The sequence below is a fragment of the Salvelinus alpinus genome, chromosome 31 (assembly GCF_045679555.1).
Source record: "Salvelinus alpinus chromosome 31, SLU_Salpinus.1, whole genome shotgun sequence".
Classification (NCBI taxonomy): Eukaryota; Metazoa; Chordata; class Actinopteri; order Salmoniformes; family Salmonidae; genus Salvelinus; species Salvelinus alpinus.
This window is the reverse complement of record NC_092116.1, coordinates 14433118-14451685: the sequence shown is the minus strand read 5'-3', so window position 1 is coordinate 14451685 and position 18568 is coordinate 14433118. Positions and strand designations below refer to the sequence as shown.

General features: G+C 42.1%; 1 protein-coding gene across 1 annotated transcript; it reads right to left on the bottom strand.

Annotated features, from left to right (window-relative positions):
- Positions 1 to 2885: 2885 nt before the first annotated feature.
- On the bottom strand, positions 2886 to 17754 carry LOC139561725 (uncharacterized). The gene is made up of 16 exons (XM_071378990.1): positions 17559 to 17754; positions 17398 to 17447; positions 16448 to 16537; positions 15484 to 15608; positions 15185 to 15328; positions 14831 to 15052; positions 14628 to 14724; positions 14248 to 14465; positions 14027 to 14180; positions 13515 to 13699; positions 6589 to 6709; positions 6204 to 6415; positions 4185 to 4302; positions 3921 to 4090; positions 3192 to 3289; positions 2886 to 3117 (listed from the first exon to the last, which is right to left on the bottom strand). Exons 1-16 carry the CDS (start codon positions 17606 to 17608, stop codon positions 2892 to 2894), a joined length of 2280 nt encoding a protein of 759 aa, XP_071235091.1. The 5' UTR covers positions 17609 to 17754; the 3' UTR covers positions 2886 to 2891.
- Between the last annotated feature and the right edge of the window lie 814 nt (positions 17755 to 18568).

Below are 18568 nucleotides of genomic sequence, written 5' to 3'. Positions count from 1 at the left end.
AATAACCACCATTGAATCTTAGCTAGAATGACAAGGAATAATGACTAGGCATCCTTTCCTAATCTATCCAGAACTCAATTTCACAGCAGGTTTGTAAATCCAAAATAAAATTACGTAGTATAGTTAAATCTGTATTCACCATCCTATTCTTATATACAAACGTTGACATGCATGCAATATGTTCCCCTTTGAAATGTCTTTTCAGTGTCCATGTAGCCCATTGTCATCGGATACTTCTACTGATAAGTCATAGAGAACAGTTATTTGGGGAAAGTAGGGTAGATTTATTTTAGGGAAGAGGGAAAGGATATTGTCTCAATTGACAAACTGGTTTTAAGAGTCACTGTAGCCTAGTGCACTAATTTTTCCTACTTCGTCCTTTTCTTGTAGCTGGATTAGACTTCACAAGTGCTGATGAAGCCCCATCTTTGCGTTGTTCCCTTCAATACCTACAGCACTGCCCTGAAGCGGAACAGAGACTTGATCCCATTTTCCTCCAGTGACTGATCAGAATATATTCCTTGCGTCCCTCAGCCTAGGAGAAGTCATGGACGACTCAAATAGTCAGATTAACTCATGGATACCATTTTTAGATCTCTGCGTGCAGTTTGAAGGAAGTGTAAGGTAGAAACGCCTGTTAGCAATTGCGCAAACGCTAGTTAGCAATTTAAAATTACACGCAGAGCCATCATTTTTTGTTGTTGTATCCATCAGTTAATCTGACTCTGGGTAAGTAGAAAAAGAGTGAGATTTTGGCAATCAAGCCATCTTTTAAAGCCTATTCAGTCCTTTCAGGTCTGAATTTTGAATGGATAGGGTCTGATACTGAACTGAAATACTTACCAGTGCTGCAAGAAATGACCAAGTCCACCATTATGACTACCAATCCTGCCTGGAGAACAGTATTGGATGGACCACCGCCACACCGTTCACCAAGAAGTAAAGAATAGAGTAAGTGTCCCTGCCAACAACAGTACGAAGGGTTCGTTTCAGTTAAATCACAAAATTAGCGGCTTCCTATCCAGCTTAACAGTTTGAAAAGATTAAAGCAATATCATTTAATGTTTAATATTTACATTTAATGTATGCACTTAGAAAGAAGCCTCTAGACACGAGGTGCACCCAAGATAAATGCATCCATTTGAACAGGACATTTAAATCCTCAACATGGTCTGTAGGGCGAGTGAAACACCAGCCTACCCTGGGTGAGGTGGAACACCTATAGTGGCAAAATTACAAACTCTTATGCAGGTCATGTGTATAAACCTTACACCTGTCAATATCCACTGTCTGTTTCTCATGTAAGAAGAAGCCTGTGTGTCCCCCCCCCCTTGTTTCTGAGTAACTTACTGTAATCACCTGGCCAAAGACAAAGGGCTGTCAGTGACCAGTTATTTGGTCCATCCCGTTCTTTCAAGGGCACAGCTGTGTGGAGATATGAAGAGAAAAGGCTAGTTTGAGCAGCAGAAACAATTCCATCAGCAGAAAGGAGCAACAAAACTGCCATTATCACTTGTTTCTATGCTCCCACTATGACCTCACACACCTGCTAAACTGCCACAGACAAGAGATCCAACGCTTGTTTGTTGGGCTCTTCACTGTTGCACCTGTCGTGTGATTGTTAACCAGCTCCATTTTTGCAAATCTTATAATAAGATAAGTTGAGAAATCTACAATCTCACTCTTCCCTTCTGGTTAGAATTTCAACACCACTGAGGCTCAGAGGAACATGGCAGTCAGCTACTGCCCCTCCTGCAAGGTAGATGTGGCAAAGCTATGGGCCTGATGAGGGCACAGAAGACAGGGCATGAAATCAGACTGGGCACCCAGGTTGGTATTGGGAACACAAACTGGTGTATAGCTCATCTAAAAGAGCATTTGCCAAATGTAATATAGCCTTTAGCTTTCTGTAGCGAGGGTAGCAGTCCAGTCATTTGTTGTTGTACCAGACAATGAAGAGCGACGTGTCCTGACACCTACAGGGGAACATAAAGGATCATTCTCCTATACGGTTATGACGATACACTGGCCCAGCCACAGTCCAGATAGAGCCCTACTAGATACTACACTAAATAGATCCATAGATACACATTTTAGATTTGTGAATCAATATCTCCATCTAGATCTTACAGCTGACTTCTCTGGGGAATCAAGGCACAGGTTTCGTTTACAGTGTATGTGGTTTCCGCTCCATTCTCAGCTACTCTGACCCATAATGCTTAGCATCTAGAGGGGGGAAAGGGATTCAAAAAAAGTATCACATGATTTTAATTTGATCAGGAGTCAAGTTTAAAAAATAAAATCCAGTGCTTTAACAGGCACAGTGAGAGCCAGAGATACTGCAGGGAGAGACTTCCTGTCAGCATCAGATATCAAATCCTGCCCCACAGCACTAAAGCCAAGACCTGTTAAGATGCCATGTCATCTCAAGTTCTTGAGCTGACCAAACCTGAATTCTAGCCAATTTTGCTTCAAAATAAACTTTAAAAGCCTACTTACCAACAGCTTCAACACAAGGTTTATTCCCAATGAATGAGAGGTCAGTAGTTACCAACAGGTATCTATCCTGACACGCAGTCTCAGCCCCTATATGGACCAACAACAAGGTGAGAGACTCTGCTGGGTGGAGGCTAACCAATTCTGACTAACATGGTGTGCCGTTCTCTGGCACTGTAATATGGGGGTCTCCTTCCCCCCCTTCTTAGGATGTTTCCCCATCTACATAGTCGGCGATTGATATATGTCATTTCTTGGTACAGAAATCCTTCACTATTTGGTGAATTGATTTAGTAACCGATTCAAGTGTTATAAGTTTTACTAGGCAAATGTCTTATTTCATGAAATACATTTAGTAGGGATATGAACCAATTTCACAGATTTGCAAACATGTTTTACATTTTTATTGGGCAACAGAGCATCTTCATGGTAGCAGCAATCAAAGCTCCCATCACAACAATCGCCACACACACAACTGCCACATACTGCCCACTACGGGAGGCCTCCCTTCGAGTGTGTTTAAGAGGCAGCATAGGTGAGAGGGCAAAGGTTGGATTGACAGGGTGTTCAATAGAGACAATGCCGGTGTTGATGGCAGGGTAGCGGCACTGGATGGTTAGCCTATAAAAAAAAAATATGTACATAGAAATTCAGATTTGAATAGTGTGAAACGTGGTGTGTGTGTGTGTGTTTACCTGTAAGGGGAGTCTCTGTGGATGGGGGGGTCATCCGTGGTGATAAGTTCTTTGGGGTACAGCACCTGGTTCTCATATACTAGGAAATTCCCCTCAACCTAGGTGAGGTAGAACATGTATGATTGACTTAACACATAACCAGTGGTATACTGTACCTAAGTAAAAAATACTTTCAAGTACTACAAGTTGTTTTTGGGGGGGTATCTGTACTTTACTATTTATATTTTTGCCACCTTTTACTTCTGCTTCACTACATTCCTGAAGAAAAAAAAAACTTTTTACTCCAAACATTTTACCTAACTCCCAAAACTACTACATGTTGACATAAATGGTCAAATGCACACACTTATCAAGAGAACATCCCTGGTCATCCCTACTGCCTCTGATCTGGCGGACTCACTAAACACAAATGCTTTGTTTGTAAATTATGTCTTAGTGTTGGAGTGTGACCCTGGCTATCTGTCAATAAAAAATAAAATAAAATTGTGCCGTCTGGTTTGTTTAATAAGGAATTTGAAATGGTTTATACTTGTGATACTTAAATACGCAATTCCAGTTACTTAAGTATATTTAGAACCAAATACTTTTACTCATGTAGTATTTTACTGTGTGACTTTCACTTGAGTCATTTGCTATTAAAAAGGTATCTTTACTTTTATTCAAGTATGACAATTTAGTACTTTTTCCACCACTGCATGTAACATGATGAATCAACGTGCTAACACTCACGGTCGCAATGGTACCACAGGAATCCAGGGAGAAATTGAATAGGGCCCTGACGCTGTCCGTCTCTTGGGGGACACAGCTGGGGTCCAAAAGGGTGGTGCGTTTTGGTTGGGTGGGCGGGATGGTACGTGACGTATCAGTCACTACTACCATCCTCCCCTCTGGTAAGCACACTGGAAGTCAAGAGAGATCTAGGATCAGTTTTAACAGTGTTTGAATGAGGACATGTCGGTCAAGCCTTTCAATAGTACACCACAGGTGTGTTACCCAGTAACTCTCTGACACGGAAGGTGCAGCGATGGATGAGGCTGTTCTCCACCTTGAGTGTGTCTATGTCCACCACACTGACCTCCAGCCGGCCAACAACACCCTGCAAACTCACTTCCTACAAGCGGGATGAGCCAGAGAGGAAGGGGAGATTGTATTGGACACTTTCATTATCATCGACTTACAAAAAAAAAATCTATGTGCAGGTAGATGTAAGTAATTTAAATTTAAAAATCACTATACCCTCAAAGTGTAGGCTCTCAAATTACTCAAAGGCCTATATTCCCAGTGAACGAATCCTTAATTCACAAATGAATCCTACATTGATGAAAAGGGGCTTATCTGTTGTACTGGAGATTGAATGAGATTAGGAATCACTTGTGTCAAAAGACAGTGGTACAGCACCCCTTGGGCCAATTAGGGTTAAATTAAGGACACAGACAGATTATTCAGATTACTGGCCCACACTAACCTGCTGCCCTTTATCCATTTTATTCTAAAATTGATCAAATAAAATACAAATTCATCAATCCACACAATTCCCCACAATGACAAAGCAAAAACTGATTTAGACATTTTTGCAAATGAAAAAAAAAGAAAAACATAAATACTACATTTACATAAGTATTCAGACCCTTTACTCAGTACTTTGTTGAAGCTCCTTTTGCAGCGATTACAGCAGAGTGTTCTTGGGTAGGACACGACAAGGCTCTGGCTGGGTCACTCAAGGACATTGAGACTTGTCCCAAAGCCACTCCTGCGTTGTGTTGGCTCTGTGTTTGGTCATTGCCCTGTTGGAAAGTGAACCTTCGCCCCCAGTCTGAGGTCCTGAGCGCTCTAGAGCAGGTTTTCATCAAGGATCTCTCTGTACTTTGCTCCATTCATCTTTCCCTCGATCCTGACTAGTCTCCCAGTCGCTGCTGCTGACAAACATCCCCAGAGAATGATGCTGCCACTACCATGCTTCACCGTAGGGATGGTGCCAGGTTTCCTCCAGACGTGACGCTTGGCATTCAGGCCAAAGTGGTCAATCTTGGTTTCATCAGATCAGATAATATTTTTTCTCAAGGTCAGAGTCCTTTAGGTGCCTTTTGTCAAACTCCAAGTGGGCTGTCATGTGCCTTTTACTGAGGAGTGGCTTCCATCTGGCCACTAACACAAAGGCCTGATTGGTGGAGTGCTCCAGAGATGGTTGTCCTTCTGGAAGATTCTCCCATCTCCACAGAGGAACTCTGGAGCTCTGTCACAGTGACCATTGGGTTCTTGGTCACCTGCCTGACCAAGGCCCTTCTCCCCCGATTTTTCAGTTTGGCCGGGTGGCCAGCTCTAGTAAGAGTCTTGATGGTTCCAAACGTCTTCCATTTAAGAAGGATGTGTTCTTGGTGACCTTCAATGTTGCAGAAATGTTTTGGTACTCTTCCCCAGATCTGTGCCTTGACACAATCCTGTCTCGGACAATTCCTTCGACATCATGTCTTGGTTTTTTCTCTGACCTTATATAGACAGGTGAGTGCCTTTCCAAATCATGTCCAATCAATTGAATTTACCACAGGTGGACTCAATCAAGTTGTAGAAAAAGGATGATCAATGGAAACAGGATGCACCTGAGCTCAATTTCAAGTCTCATTGCAAAGGGTCTGAATACTTATGCAAATAAGGTATTTATGTTTTTCTATTTTTAATACATTTGCTAGAATTTCTAAAAACATGTTTTTTCGCTTAGTCATTACGGGCTATTTTTTGTAGATTGATGAGGGGGGAAATTATTTATTAGATTTTAGAATAAGGCTGTAACGTAGCAAAATGTGGAAAAGGGAAGGGGTCTGAATACTTTCCAAATGCACCTTATAGACATGTTCTTGCTTAAAGATTTCAGAGATAGATAAAGAGAAGGATAGAGCACAACAATTGAATAACCATTTTAATATGACTGAGGTGGAAGAAACACAGCCATGAGAAAAGTGCCAGTTGAGTGGACAACCAAATCTCCAGTTAATTTACTTAGATATCCTTCCTCACCTCATAGGTCATGCCCGGACTATAGAGTGGGATCTCCACACTAAAGTAGTCCTCTTCTGTTTCCACGGTGAAGCCCCCCATTTCCACTAGCTCCCAGTCCAGCCGGCGGTCCCCAAGGAAGAGCTCCCAGCTCCGCTCCTGGGCCCCATAGTGCAGCAGCATCAGGAGGCCCCTCTCTGTGCACTTACCCTCCAGCCTGGGAGGTTCTGGTGCTGGGAGGATGCATGGCGAAGAGGGTGGGAAGAAGGAGAAGATTGGCGAAAGAGTCGCAGAGAGTGTAGGAATGAGGGATTTAAACAGGACAGGGAGGCAGGCAACCATGAGTTTAGTTCAAGTGATTTTGTATTAATTCTCTCTGTCAAGAGATGTATTTATATATAATCACCTGTCTGCTCTTGAACATCACTCACAATGGTGGCATTATGGTAGAAGACCTCTCCATGGGGTGAGATGGTCAGGGAAAAGGTGAGAGGGAGGGTGTACCTCCTATAGCCCCCATCAACATACTGACATAGAGGGAGAGCAGGTTACATTGTATCATTACATTATTAAGGTAAAAAACTGCTAGTGAGGTATGTATACTGTACATAATTGAAGTACACTGACTATACCAGACAAATTGCTACACCTTCCTAATATTGAGTTGCACCCCCCCATACATTAATTTATACTAGATTAAGCATACATTTTCATTAACTGTAATCTCATTAGTTATGTTCCAACAACCTCTCAATCATGTGCAAATATCAGTTATTTTTAAGTCTTGGTTCCAATAGTTTATATTGTTTTCTAAGAGACTGCCAGTTGGCTAGGTTTGGTATAGTTCACCCATCATATGAATATCCTTTGACTAAAATAGGATTCCCTCAAGATTGCTCTGACGTCCAAAGCTACATTTTGTGAGAAAACGTTTTAAGTTGCATTTATTTGAAAATATCCACATTGGTCAGTGCAAAATTTATTTTTAATTCTGCCATGGGAATAATTGTATTTCCTACTACCACATCATGCCTTAAGTTTTCCATGTGGACCAATTTTTCTTTAATAAATAAAAATAAAATCGGTGAATTCTGAAAGCTATCCAAGCATTGTTCCATAAGGTTGTGTTTTTAGGGAGTGATATTGGTTCTTGAAGAATACGTTTCATTTTTGTCCATATTGTTATAGTGTTCTTAACTATGAAATTAATGTTCTTAGCTTTATCCTTTGAAAATAGACACGTAAAAAGATTCTGGGGATGAGCGTGCACATCTTCAATATGTAGCCTACCCATAGTTTCTCTTTAGTGCATTTAACTATATGAAGCAAGTAAAAGCCTTGGGTAGCGAGATGATACAATTCCAAGTCTGGAAGGTTAAAACCCTCCTCAGACTTAGGAAGATGTAAAACTTTCCTTCTTAGTCTATTAATTTGATTTGCTCATTTAAAAAGTCTGTTATGACCGAGTATACTTTTTTAAAGAATGTCTGGTGGGGTAATTGGTATTAAATTAAAACTTTGGGAGCCATGCCATTCTGAAAAGGTTTAGAATGGCTTAGCTTATTTTATCTGTAAGATTTATGGGTAGATAGTTCCATTTTATTAGATGTGCCTTCATATTGTTCAGTAAATGGGATAAAGTTATCTTTATATGTTTGTTGTCACTTATTAAGCATCATAAATGGCTATTTAATATTTTGTGATCCACTTAAAGGATTGCTGTAGATTCTTTTTCCTATTGCCATTATTGTTTTCTTTCCCACGTTGATTTTATATCCGGAGATTTTGAAGTATTCTGAAATTACTTTTAGCAAAGGGGGCATTGAGTTTTCAATATTGGTCAGGTGTATCAGGAGATCGTCAAATAAGTTGAGTTTATATTCATGTTTACCAATATTGATACCTGTTAGGTTTGGGTCCTGTGTAATTATTTCTGACAGCTGTTCAGTTGCCAGTGCAAACAGGGAGGAGGGATTGGGGCCATTCCTGTCTTGTGCCCCTTTCTAATGCAATTTCATCAGATAATGTACTATGTGCATATTTTTGCTTTAGGACATTTACATAATATTTTTATTACATTTACTTTTTCAGCTGGAAATTTGAAAGCTTCCAAAGTTTTGAATAGAAAAGGCTATTCAAGCTGGTCAAAATTATTTTCAGCATCAACAGACATTATTGAGAAATCTATATAATTTGTTTGAGTTATGTGTTTGTACTTGTTTGTAAGTGTCTTTTTTTTTTTTTTTTTTTTTTTTAATTTTATCCCCTTTTCTCCCCAATTTTTTGTGGTATCCAATCGCTAGTAATTACTATCTTGTCTCATCGCTACAACTCCCGTACGGGCTCGGGAGAGACGAAGGTCGAAAGTCATGCGTCCTCCGAAGCACAACCCAACCTAGCCGCACTGCTTCTTAACACAGCGCGCCTCCAACCCGGAAGCCAGCCGCACCAATGTGTCGGAGGAAACACCGTGCACCCGCCCCCTCGGTTAGCGCGCACTGCGCCCGGCCCGCCACAGGAGTCGCTGGAGCGCGATGAGACAAGGATATCCCTACCGGCCAAACCCTCCCTAACCCGGACGACGCTAAGCCAATTGTGCGTCGCCCCACGGACCTCCCGGTCGCGGCCGGCTGCGACAGAGCCTGGGCGCGAACCCAGACTCTGGTGGCGCAGCATAGCACTGCGATGCAGTGCTCTAGACCACTGCGCCACCCGGGAGGCCCCTGTAAGTGTCTTTTTAATAAACCCTGTTTAATTGATATGTATCAAGTCTGAAATGCCTAGTTAAATAAAATAAAAATATATGACTTTCTATTGCTTAGAAGTTTGTTTTTATTTTATTGGGAGGCAAGGGTCGAGTTAAGCGTCCTCCGAAACGTGACCCACCAAACCGTGCTTCTTAACACCCGCCCACTTAACTCCGAAGTCAGACGCACCAATGTGTCGGAGGAAACACTGTTCACCTGACGACTGAGGTCAGCCTGCAGGTGCCCTCCACAAGGAGTCGCTAGAGTGCGATGAGCCAAGTAAAGCCCCACCCCCGGCCAAACCCTCCCCTAACCCGGACGACGCTGAGCCAAATTGTGCGCCGCCCTATGGGATCCCGATCACGGCCGGTTGTGATACAGCCCGGGATCGAACCCGGGTCCGTAGTGACGCCTCTAGCACTGCCTTACATGGAACCCAAACCGGCTGCGGGCGTGCGCCATCGTACATACATTTATTTTGTCCCCCCACACCAAACGCGATCACGACACGCAGGTTAAAATATCAAAACAAACTCTGAACCAATTATATTAATTTGGGGACAGGTCGAAAAATCATTAAACATTTATGGCAATTTAGCTAGATAACTTGCACTTGCTAGCTAATTTGTCCTATTTAGCTAGCTTGTTGTTGCTAGATAATTTGTCCTGCGATATAAACATTGAGTTGTTATTTTACCTGAAATGCATAAGGTCCTCTACTCCGCCAATTAATCCACACATAAAACGGTCAACCGAATCGTTTCTAGTCATCTCTCTTCCTTCCAGGCTTTTTCTTCTCTGGACTTTATATTGCGATTGGTAACTTCCATAAATTAGGTGCAATTAGGTGCACTGACCTTGTTCGTCTTTCAGTTACCCATGTGGGTATAACCAATGAGGAGATGGCACGTGGGTACCTGCTTCTATAAACCAATGACGAGATGGGAGAGGCAGCACTGACTTGCAGCGCGATCTGCGTCAGAAATAGAACTGATTTCTATTTTAGCCCTTGGCAACGCAGACGCTCGTTGGCGCGCGCGAGCAGTGTGGGTGCCTTAATTGAATAACATAGATTTCTAAATTTATTTTGCAACGCACGCTACGCGAGCAGTGTGGTCAGCCTGTTATACCGCTGCGCCACTAAGGAGGTCGCATTAATTTATTAACAGTATTTATTTTTGGTGATGTGTTTTTAGTGATTATTTTTTGTCTGCTTATAATTGCTGTTTCATTCTAATTTATATACATTTTTCATAGATGCTTTTAAAATTGTCATTAATCACGTTATTTCTAATTACCGCATTTGTATTGTATAAGGGGTTTAGCATGTATTTGTTTTGTTAGAGCTGCGAGATATTTACCAGGTTAATTTGTGATTAAGTAATAGGCTTTGAGTTTAACCTGTAAATTGTTGTCTCCAAAAGTAAAAGATTGTATTCCTGCTGAAGTTCAGACATTTTCTAAAGATTTTTGATGGGCGCTTTCTAAGGTAATACATCACTATCTTTTAATTTCTAAATCAGATTTAGCTTTCTCCAAGCCTTAATAAAGGCATCCCAGATTATATCAGAGTAGTCTTTTCTTTATCTTTATTGTCTAGGTGTACATTTATAATGGTAAAAAGAAAATCATTTACGTAGCCCATTTAATACACTTTAGGTCCAGAAGATGCCCTCTGTTCATTCTCTAAATTCTGCAGCATAGGCCTCTCCAACCCAGCTCTTCTTTACATATTCCATTTCTCAATTTTTTTTATGCAACACTTGCAAGATAACCACATCTGCCCACAATCTCTTTAAAATGTTCCAGAACCATATGCTCCCCACCCTCATCATGGAGCCCATTATGAATTGGATTTTGTTGGTCTTTACTTGTATAAAATCAAAGTTAACCTTCTGTTCCGTCTATTGTAGAAGAAACAAATAAAACATTTTAGCAGACATGAGGGTGGTGGGTACTCCATAGAATGGGAGGATCATAGTATAAATACATAGTTATTGTATACATTACATATATAGACTGTGTGGGCTGAGCAGACATTTAACAAAAAACAAAGCCCATCTTTGTACTTGAGAAGCTGTGCCTTTTTAGAGTTTTTAAGCTTCAACTCCTAATGTACTAAAACGGTGGATTATTTCATTATACATACATTGGAGAAAGACTGACACTTAGGTACTGTGGTCGGTTTGTATTACCTTATAAATTAAAGTATGGTGGCTGGTGGGGGTCTACTTGGGGAGACCGGGCCCACAGAGACTGAAATGGGATGAGTGGAAGCCCCACGCAAGGAATAATGATTCGTCATCTTTTCCTAATCTGTCCAGCACTCTTACTCATTTTACAATGGCTTTACAAGTCACAAAAAAATACATTTACATTGTAGTATAATTAAGTCCTTCCTTTTATCCCTCTCCCAAACCAAATCCATCACTCCCTCCCAGTTCTCCCCCACTCAAGCTTATCCCAACCCATCTTTACTCACCCTTGTCCACCTAAACCAAGCTTGTCCCACCCTCCCTTCCTTGCCGTCTCTTACCCACCCAGGCCAAGTTTATCCCAATCTCCTCTTTCCCCCCTCGGACTTGGGAGAGGCGAAGGTTGAGAGCCATGCGTCCTCCGAAACACGACCCTGGCAAGCTGCACTGCTTCTTGACACACTGCTCGCTTATTCCCGAAGCCAGTCGAACCAATGTGTCGGAGGAAACGCTGTACAACTGGCGACTCAGTTGTATAGGCAAAGTCAGCGTGCATGCGTCTGGCCCGCCACAAGGAGTAGCTAGAGCACAATGGGACAAGGACATCCCGGCCGGCCAAACCCTCCCCTAACCAGGATGATGCTGAGGCAATTGTGCGCCGGCTCATGGGTCTCCTGGTCGCGGCCGGCTGCGACACAGCCTGGGATCGAATCCGGGTCTGTAGTGTGGCCATGGATTTTTATCTTCTTTCCCCCTTGTGCCTTCAGAATGTCAACTTTGGTCTGATAGTTCCACAGCGTAACGATTACCATGAGAGGGCATTTAGCATTCTTGTGTTTGACGCCGATCCGTTGGAGTCGCTCGAGATTCTTCGGTGATGCATCCATGCCAAGCTTCTCCAATATCAGCTTGATCACGTAGCTGGAAAGGTCTAATTTTTTTCTCGTATTCCGGTAGGTACAACATTCATTATTTTGTCTCATTCCGTTTTCTTGCTGGTCCAGTTCATCTTCTAAAAAGTTTGCACCTTTGTTTCCAGAAGGCTCATTTTGTTGTCCAGTTCATCCACTCGCCCACCCTGTATATGGCATATCCAACACGATAGACTACTTTCCTTTCGAGCAAATCTACTTTTAACAACAAATTGTGAGTTTGTTTTGGGGAGCATTGAGAGCATTTTAGCTATGTTTTCCTGGATATCCTTCAGCTGTTCATTGCTCTCATTTGAATCTCCAAGTTGCTCTTTGTCTTCTCCTCTAAGAGAAGCCTTGGCTTGTTGGGTTTGAGTTGCAGCGTCGCTTTACCCACAGATTGGTTCGCTGTTGTATATAAAACTGGCCGCTCACTCTCTCCTGGTTGCTTTGAGATATATTGAGCTATGAATTCTAGAGGCATAATTTAAACTATGTTGTCCAGTTTTAACATACAACCACAGTTTTGATGGTACAAACAGAGCTATTCACACCCCATGCTTCCTATCGGTTCGTGCATGCGCCTCGTCGGTTGATGGACCATTCTTGAAACACACAGGAAACTGTTGAGTGTGAAACACCCAGCAGTGTTGCAGTTCTTGACACAAACTTGGCACCTACTACCATAGCCCGTTCAAAGGCACTTAAATCTTTTGTCTTGACCATTCACCCTCTGAATGGCACACATACACCATCCATGTCTCAATTGTCTCAAGGCTTAAAAATCCTTCTTTAACCTATTTCTTCCCCTACGGTTACACTGTTTAAAGTGGATTTTATCCCACAAGTCTAATTAGCATAATAATAAAAAATTCCCCATAATAATCTGTCCGTTTAAACTAGAGACATCTGTTTTTCTAATATGACCCCTCTGTGGAAATGTGAGACTCTTGTGAGGCCCACTGCCCCACAAGACTCATCTGAATGTCCCACGGTACCAGTTAAAAAAATGTATGGAAGTATATGGATACTGTTTAGTGCCAAAAATAAAAAATCCTGATCTTTCCTATATCTCTGATGTAGGACAGACACTTCAGAACAAACTTCCTTTAGATACATTTTGGGGACTATCTGTAATTCAATGCATTTGAATGGGCTAATAGAAGTAAGGCCAAATTCAAATGTTCAATCAAATATTTTGGGGGATACTTCAAAGGGTCTTAAAATTCTAAATCAAATAGCTAAATGATCCTTGTTATGACCTTCTTAAAACAATTCCATATAGCTTAGTAGAACCTCCCCTCCGCCGGTTTAGACAGGGCTTAAACTGGAAAGGGTTTAACAAGTGACATCAATAAAGGATCAAAGCTTTCATCTGGTTAGTTTATGTCATGGAAAGAGCAGGTTTTCTTAATGTTTTGTATACTCAGTGTACATCTCCACAATTGGTGCTTCTCTGCCTCTCTTCATTAGTCTTACCTTCTGAAGAACAGAGGGGTGTGAGAAGGGGGCATGAAGCTGGTAGGAATGTGACCCGTTGGGGTAGGGGACCTGGACCCAGGACAAAGTGTCCCCCTCACTCCCCCCGGTGACGTTGTGGAGGGACACGTCAGGAGGGAACACACCCAGGGAGACAGAGAACACCTTCTGGGACGATATGGTGTCTGAGGAGGGAACAGAGTTAGTGGGTGTGGAGTCATGATCAAAGGATCCAAATAGACTGGTATTGAAGCATTGCAATTACTGTTAACTATTGTGGGTTTTAGTGGCAATCTAATTCACCTCTCTTTTTCTTTCAATCTCTCCCATAAATATGCAGCCTTTGGCATTTTTTATAACTTATGCCAGTTTTCGAGCAGAGGCCAACCATTGTGGTAATATAGCAAATTTGGCCGAATTCATTCAAAGCAGAGATTCATATTTGAGTTCCAAAGTGACCAATCCCTGTCATTCGTTGAGCTCATTAATACTCATAGTAGATGGATACTGACTGTCTGTGAGTGTGGGGGTCCGGGGGACGTAGGCGGTCTTGAGGAACCTGAAGGAGCGATGCTGGGTGAGGGGCCACCGGTCATCCTCCCACTGGTGCATGTAGAACAGGTCTACAGACAGAGACTGGCTGTACTGGCCCTCCAACACACCACTCTGAGACAAGAAAGAGCAGTTGAATGTGTGTGTGTGTGTGTGCATGCGTGTGTGTGTGTGTGTGTACCTTAACGTGTGTTCCTTCGGCTCCGAATGGAACGCTGACCTCCACCACTCCATCCCTCAGGCCAATCTCATACCCCCTGTCCTTGATCACAGACTCACTCAGGGCAAGCGTCTCCACCCCTATTCTCATGCCCCTGTCCCTGAACCTCCCATGGACCAGGGGGGAGAGGACATGGGGGACAGGCCAGAGCAGGTGGGCACCATCCACTATCGCCTCATCTGGAGGAGTTAAGGGAGGAAGGGAGGGATGGAAAGGGGGACAGAGGACGAAAGTGATAAGAATAAGGAGATTGTAGGTTCAAAAGAGGATTGCAAATAGGATTAAGGTCAAAGCTAAGATTCTCATTGTCATTTGTATTCCCTAATAAATAGACCACATACTCATGGAGCAGGCCACTGTGGCATCGATGGCAAGGACCTTCCCTTGATGTGGGTACAGGATGGTAGCATTGACCACCTCCAACTCCACCCCTTTCTCCTGTGTAGGCGTGGTCAAGTAAAAGACAAGAGTTACTATAACGTGTATACCAATATATTCATATCACATGCAAACAGAGCACAGTAAACACCCTCATCAGAAGTACCTTGATGGTGTAGGAGAGGGGTGAGGAGTAGGGGCAGCGCAGGATAATCCTGGAGCCTGACTCAGAGATGTGGTAGCCCAGGTCACTGGCCTCCGTCATGGTCCTGGGTCTAACCTCCTCCTTGGTGTGGCCTGGTCTGTGGAACATCATGCCTCTCTTTCCCACCTCGTTTTTCTTCTGCCCAGAGTGTAATGCAGCTGGGACCGGTCCCTTTATGGACACCTTGGAGAACAATTAAAGAAGAGACACAGTGTAAAACAGAAGCGATTTGAAACATGTAAGTTTGGCCAAGTTCCATGTGCAGATAGACAGTACATTTCTATTCTATTGTGATCTGATGGACCTGTAAGTCACCTCCATGTAGTTCTCCTCACAGACGAGCTCCCGGAAGCCCCAGGGCAACTGGGCTGAGCAGTGGAGCAGGAAGGGGTACCCTAGGTCCCTCCCATTCACCTGCCGGGTCACCAACCACACCTTCAGACGGAACTCCGAGTCCCCCTGCACAGAAGAGGTTCTTATTCAATTCCGTTCAATCAGAAAACAAGCTAGAAGTCAAGCTAATTAACTTAGATTCATTATATTGATCATATCTGAATTTGACTGCAAATACCAGTATATTGAATATATATCCATTATGGGTCAATCAAATTCACCTGGTTGTTGACGTGGCAGGCGAGGAACGAGGCGCGGAACACCAGGTCTCCATGGTGATTTAAGAGCATGGTGTAGCCACACTCTGTGGCCTTTCGGCCAGACAGGAAGTGAACTCCCTGGTGGTCTGATGACAGCGGTTTAGAGGAAGCGTCAATATTCACAGTGCAGCTGGCTATGGTGTCTTCATAGAGATAGATAGAGGACTCAAGTGCCCAGAAAGCCAGTTTTAGCATGGGCAGCTCCATTCACCATTTTGAAGTAGTCAACTGGGTGGGACTTTCTATGGGTTTCTATGACTTTCTATGGGTTAAGGAAGGACCAAATAATTCCATCCAGGTCATCAGGAGAGATAAGCCAATGAATTATACTTGTGAGCAAACATTTCATAACTGCAGGTGGTAGTAAATCCGCAACCCGGGCTTAGTACCTACACACTCCAGGTGGCAGTATGCACCCTTTCAGTTTGTTTACGAACTCATAGAAGTAGTAGAAGAAAAATGACTACTTAGAAATGCATATGGCCTCAATGGCGCTGCCCATGCTCTTGGACGCCATAATGGGACCGATACAATGCTACGTCCTCTAACTATCTCTATGGGTGTACTCTACAGTCAGATTATATTCTTGGTCTCCCCGAAACGTTTACATTCTAGACAAATTCAGTTTAAGATGATCAAGTAGTGGGGTGGCAGGTAGCCTAGTGGTTAGAGTGTTGGACTAGTAACCGAAAGGTTGCAAGATCGAATCCCCGAGCTGACAAGGAAAAATAATCTGTCATTCTACCCCTGAACAAGGCAGTTAACCCAATGTTCCTAGTTCGTCATTGAAAATAAGAATTTGTTCTTAACTGACTTGCCTAGTTAAAGGTAAAAAAAAATATTTAAAAAAAGTACAACACACCAGTGGCAGTTGGGAAAAAGAATGGCTGTATCCATATGTCAACCAATAATATTACACTCGCACCTTGAATGTCGAATCGGCTCATAGGGCCAAGGAATCCAGACCTGACAAACAGCCAGAAGTGACGCTCATGACACTCAGACCGGAATGTTCCTATAACACAAGACAGATGGAATCATTACCATAAATTCATTGACACAGAACATGTTTTGTTTAGTATGAATCAGCCATAAAAGCTGACTAAACAGTGGCATGTTTGTTTATGGTCTATGACACAGAAATTAACCACATTCAATCACAATAACAACATGGTGAATGAATAATAAGATTATGTACTGTTTTATTGTGTCCTTGTTTCAGGGTTATTTTCAAATCCTGTTAGATATGCATGAATCTAAGATTCACTTTCATTGTGAATATTTCATTGGATGATGTCCAAATAAATCCTCTCCATTTTTGCATTAGAGTCTCAGTTTTGGATTTGTCCACATTTGACAAGTGTGCGGGTCTCCATCTCTCCTAGAAATCTATTTGGCAGAAGTCTCCTTTACTGTATTGCTACTAAGAAAGGTTATGCTATAAATGGCCAACAGGGGACAACACTCATACAACATAGTTCTCGTGAGAGAATCAGTATGGTGGGTGAGAGCAGGGCTGTATTCATTACGTCCTGCAATGGAAACAGTTTAAAATTTAAGAAACAAACAGAGCAAACGTAACAGAGGGACCAACCTGAATTTGTCCAATAGAAACTCTTGTTTCAAAACATTTTCCATTTGGAGTATAGGATTTGTTGCAAAACGCTTTTCAGAATCGGCATAATGAATACACCCCAGAGGTGTAACCATTAGTTCAAAACGTTTTGCAACAGAAACCGTTTACTCACAACAGAAAACACTTTACAATGAAAACGTGAGTTAGTATTGGACAAAATTCAAGTAGGTCCCTCCCCTTTTGGTTCTGTTTGGTTCCTCGTAAATAAACAACAGTACTGTAAATCAAATCAAACTTACCAACTGGTACAGGAGTTGGAATACTGAGTGTAGCACAGAGTAACAGTATGCTGGAAGAAATTTTGGTAGAAGTGAGGAATTCAAATGTATATGTGGATGATCTATTCTATTAATGTGACCAGATACTACCACAGTCACTACATTCACCTCTTCAAACTCACCACAGAATGATTTTGATAACCCTAACTTTCATTGTACAAGGTATGGTCATGTTTGGTATTGTGTAAAGGTGTAGTGAAAAGTAACTTAATTTCTATTTTCCTTATCTTTCTCTATTTTCTTTTGCAATTCATCAAACTTCATCCATGATTGGCGCCATTTTGACTGTCAGTGGCAGCCACACCTGTCCATGCCCTAATTGGTAGAGAGCTGATTGCTTTCATAAGATCCACCAGTCAACAAGGCACAATCAATAACTTCTACTTGGCTGCCAACTCGTTATAAAAGTAGACCATTTTCAAGCAAATATTCAAACCGCATTCATTAATTTGCCATTATACATATTTCTAAAATCACCATAGGCTTAAATGTATACGCCAAGACCCGCATTTATCCTACGTTTGTTACAGGGGAATATATAGATGATACCTTGCGTGTGTTAGACAACACCTAAGAGATAAGCTCGAAAAACAAGTGTCTCCCGAAATAAGATCCGTAATGTAGATCTCTGTCTTTAAACAACATTTTCTAATTGTATCGCAGAAAGACGCATTAATTAATGATGCAGAATAAATTAAGTGAAGATGAATGAAAAAAGAGGGAAGGAATATGTGCGTTTGCAATCGCATCTTTTTATGTAGGTTTGACAGCGAAACTTAACACACAGCAAATGTGCTAAAATACACCGTTCTAGGTTTAGATTTTTACAGTGACAACAAGATGAGCAGCGGCAGTGTAAGTAACCAGCCTAAAACGAGGCCTCTATTCTGTTTTGTAAAAGAATCATTATGAATCGGTTGATTACAATGAAACGTGTCCTGTAGCCTATGTAGGCCTATTCAATCACCCACAGTTGAAATGTTATCGAATGATTCAAACACAGCTCGTGATAACCTTTTTATTTATATTTCCTTTGCATTCATCTAAATGTCAGTAGATGTATTTAATTGTGCACCATATATTAGGCTACTTGTCAAGGATGCTGATGCTAAGGCGTTGCTAGGAGATGAGG

Bases quoted from the DNA above. Each gene is read 5' to 3' on its own strand.
- LOC139561725 (XM_071378990.1), bottom strand. From the start codon at position 17,608: ATGACCATACCTTGTACAATGAAAGTTAGGGTTATCAAAATCATTCTG. The intron at 14,466-14,627 runs GTATGTGGTCTA...TAACTCCTCCAG, and splicing joins CACAGTGGCCTGCTCCATGA to ATGAGGCGATAGTGGATGGT. The intron at 3,118-3,191 runs GTAAACACACAC...TTTTTTTTATAG, and splicing joins CACAGAGACTCCCCTTACAG to GCTAACCATCCAGTGCCGCT.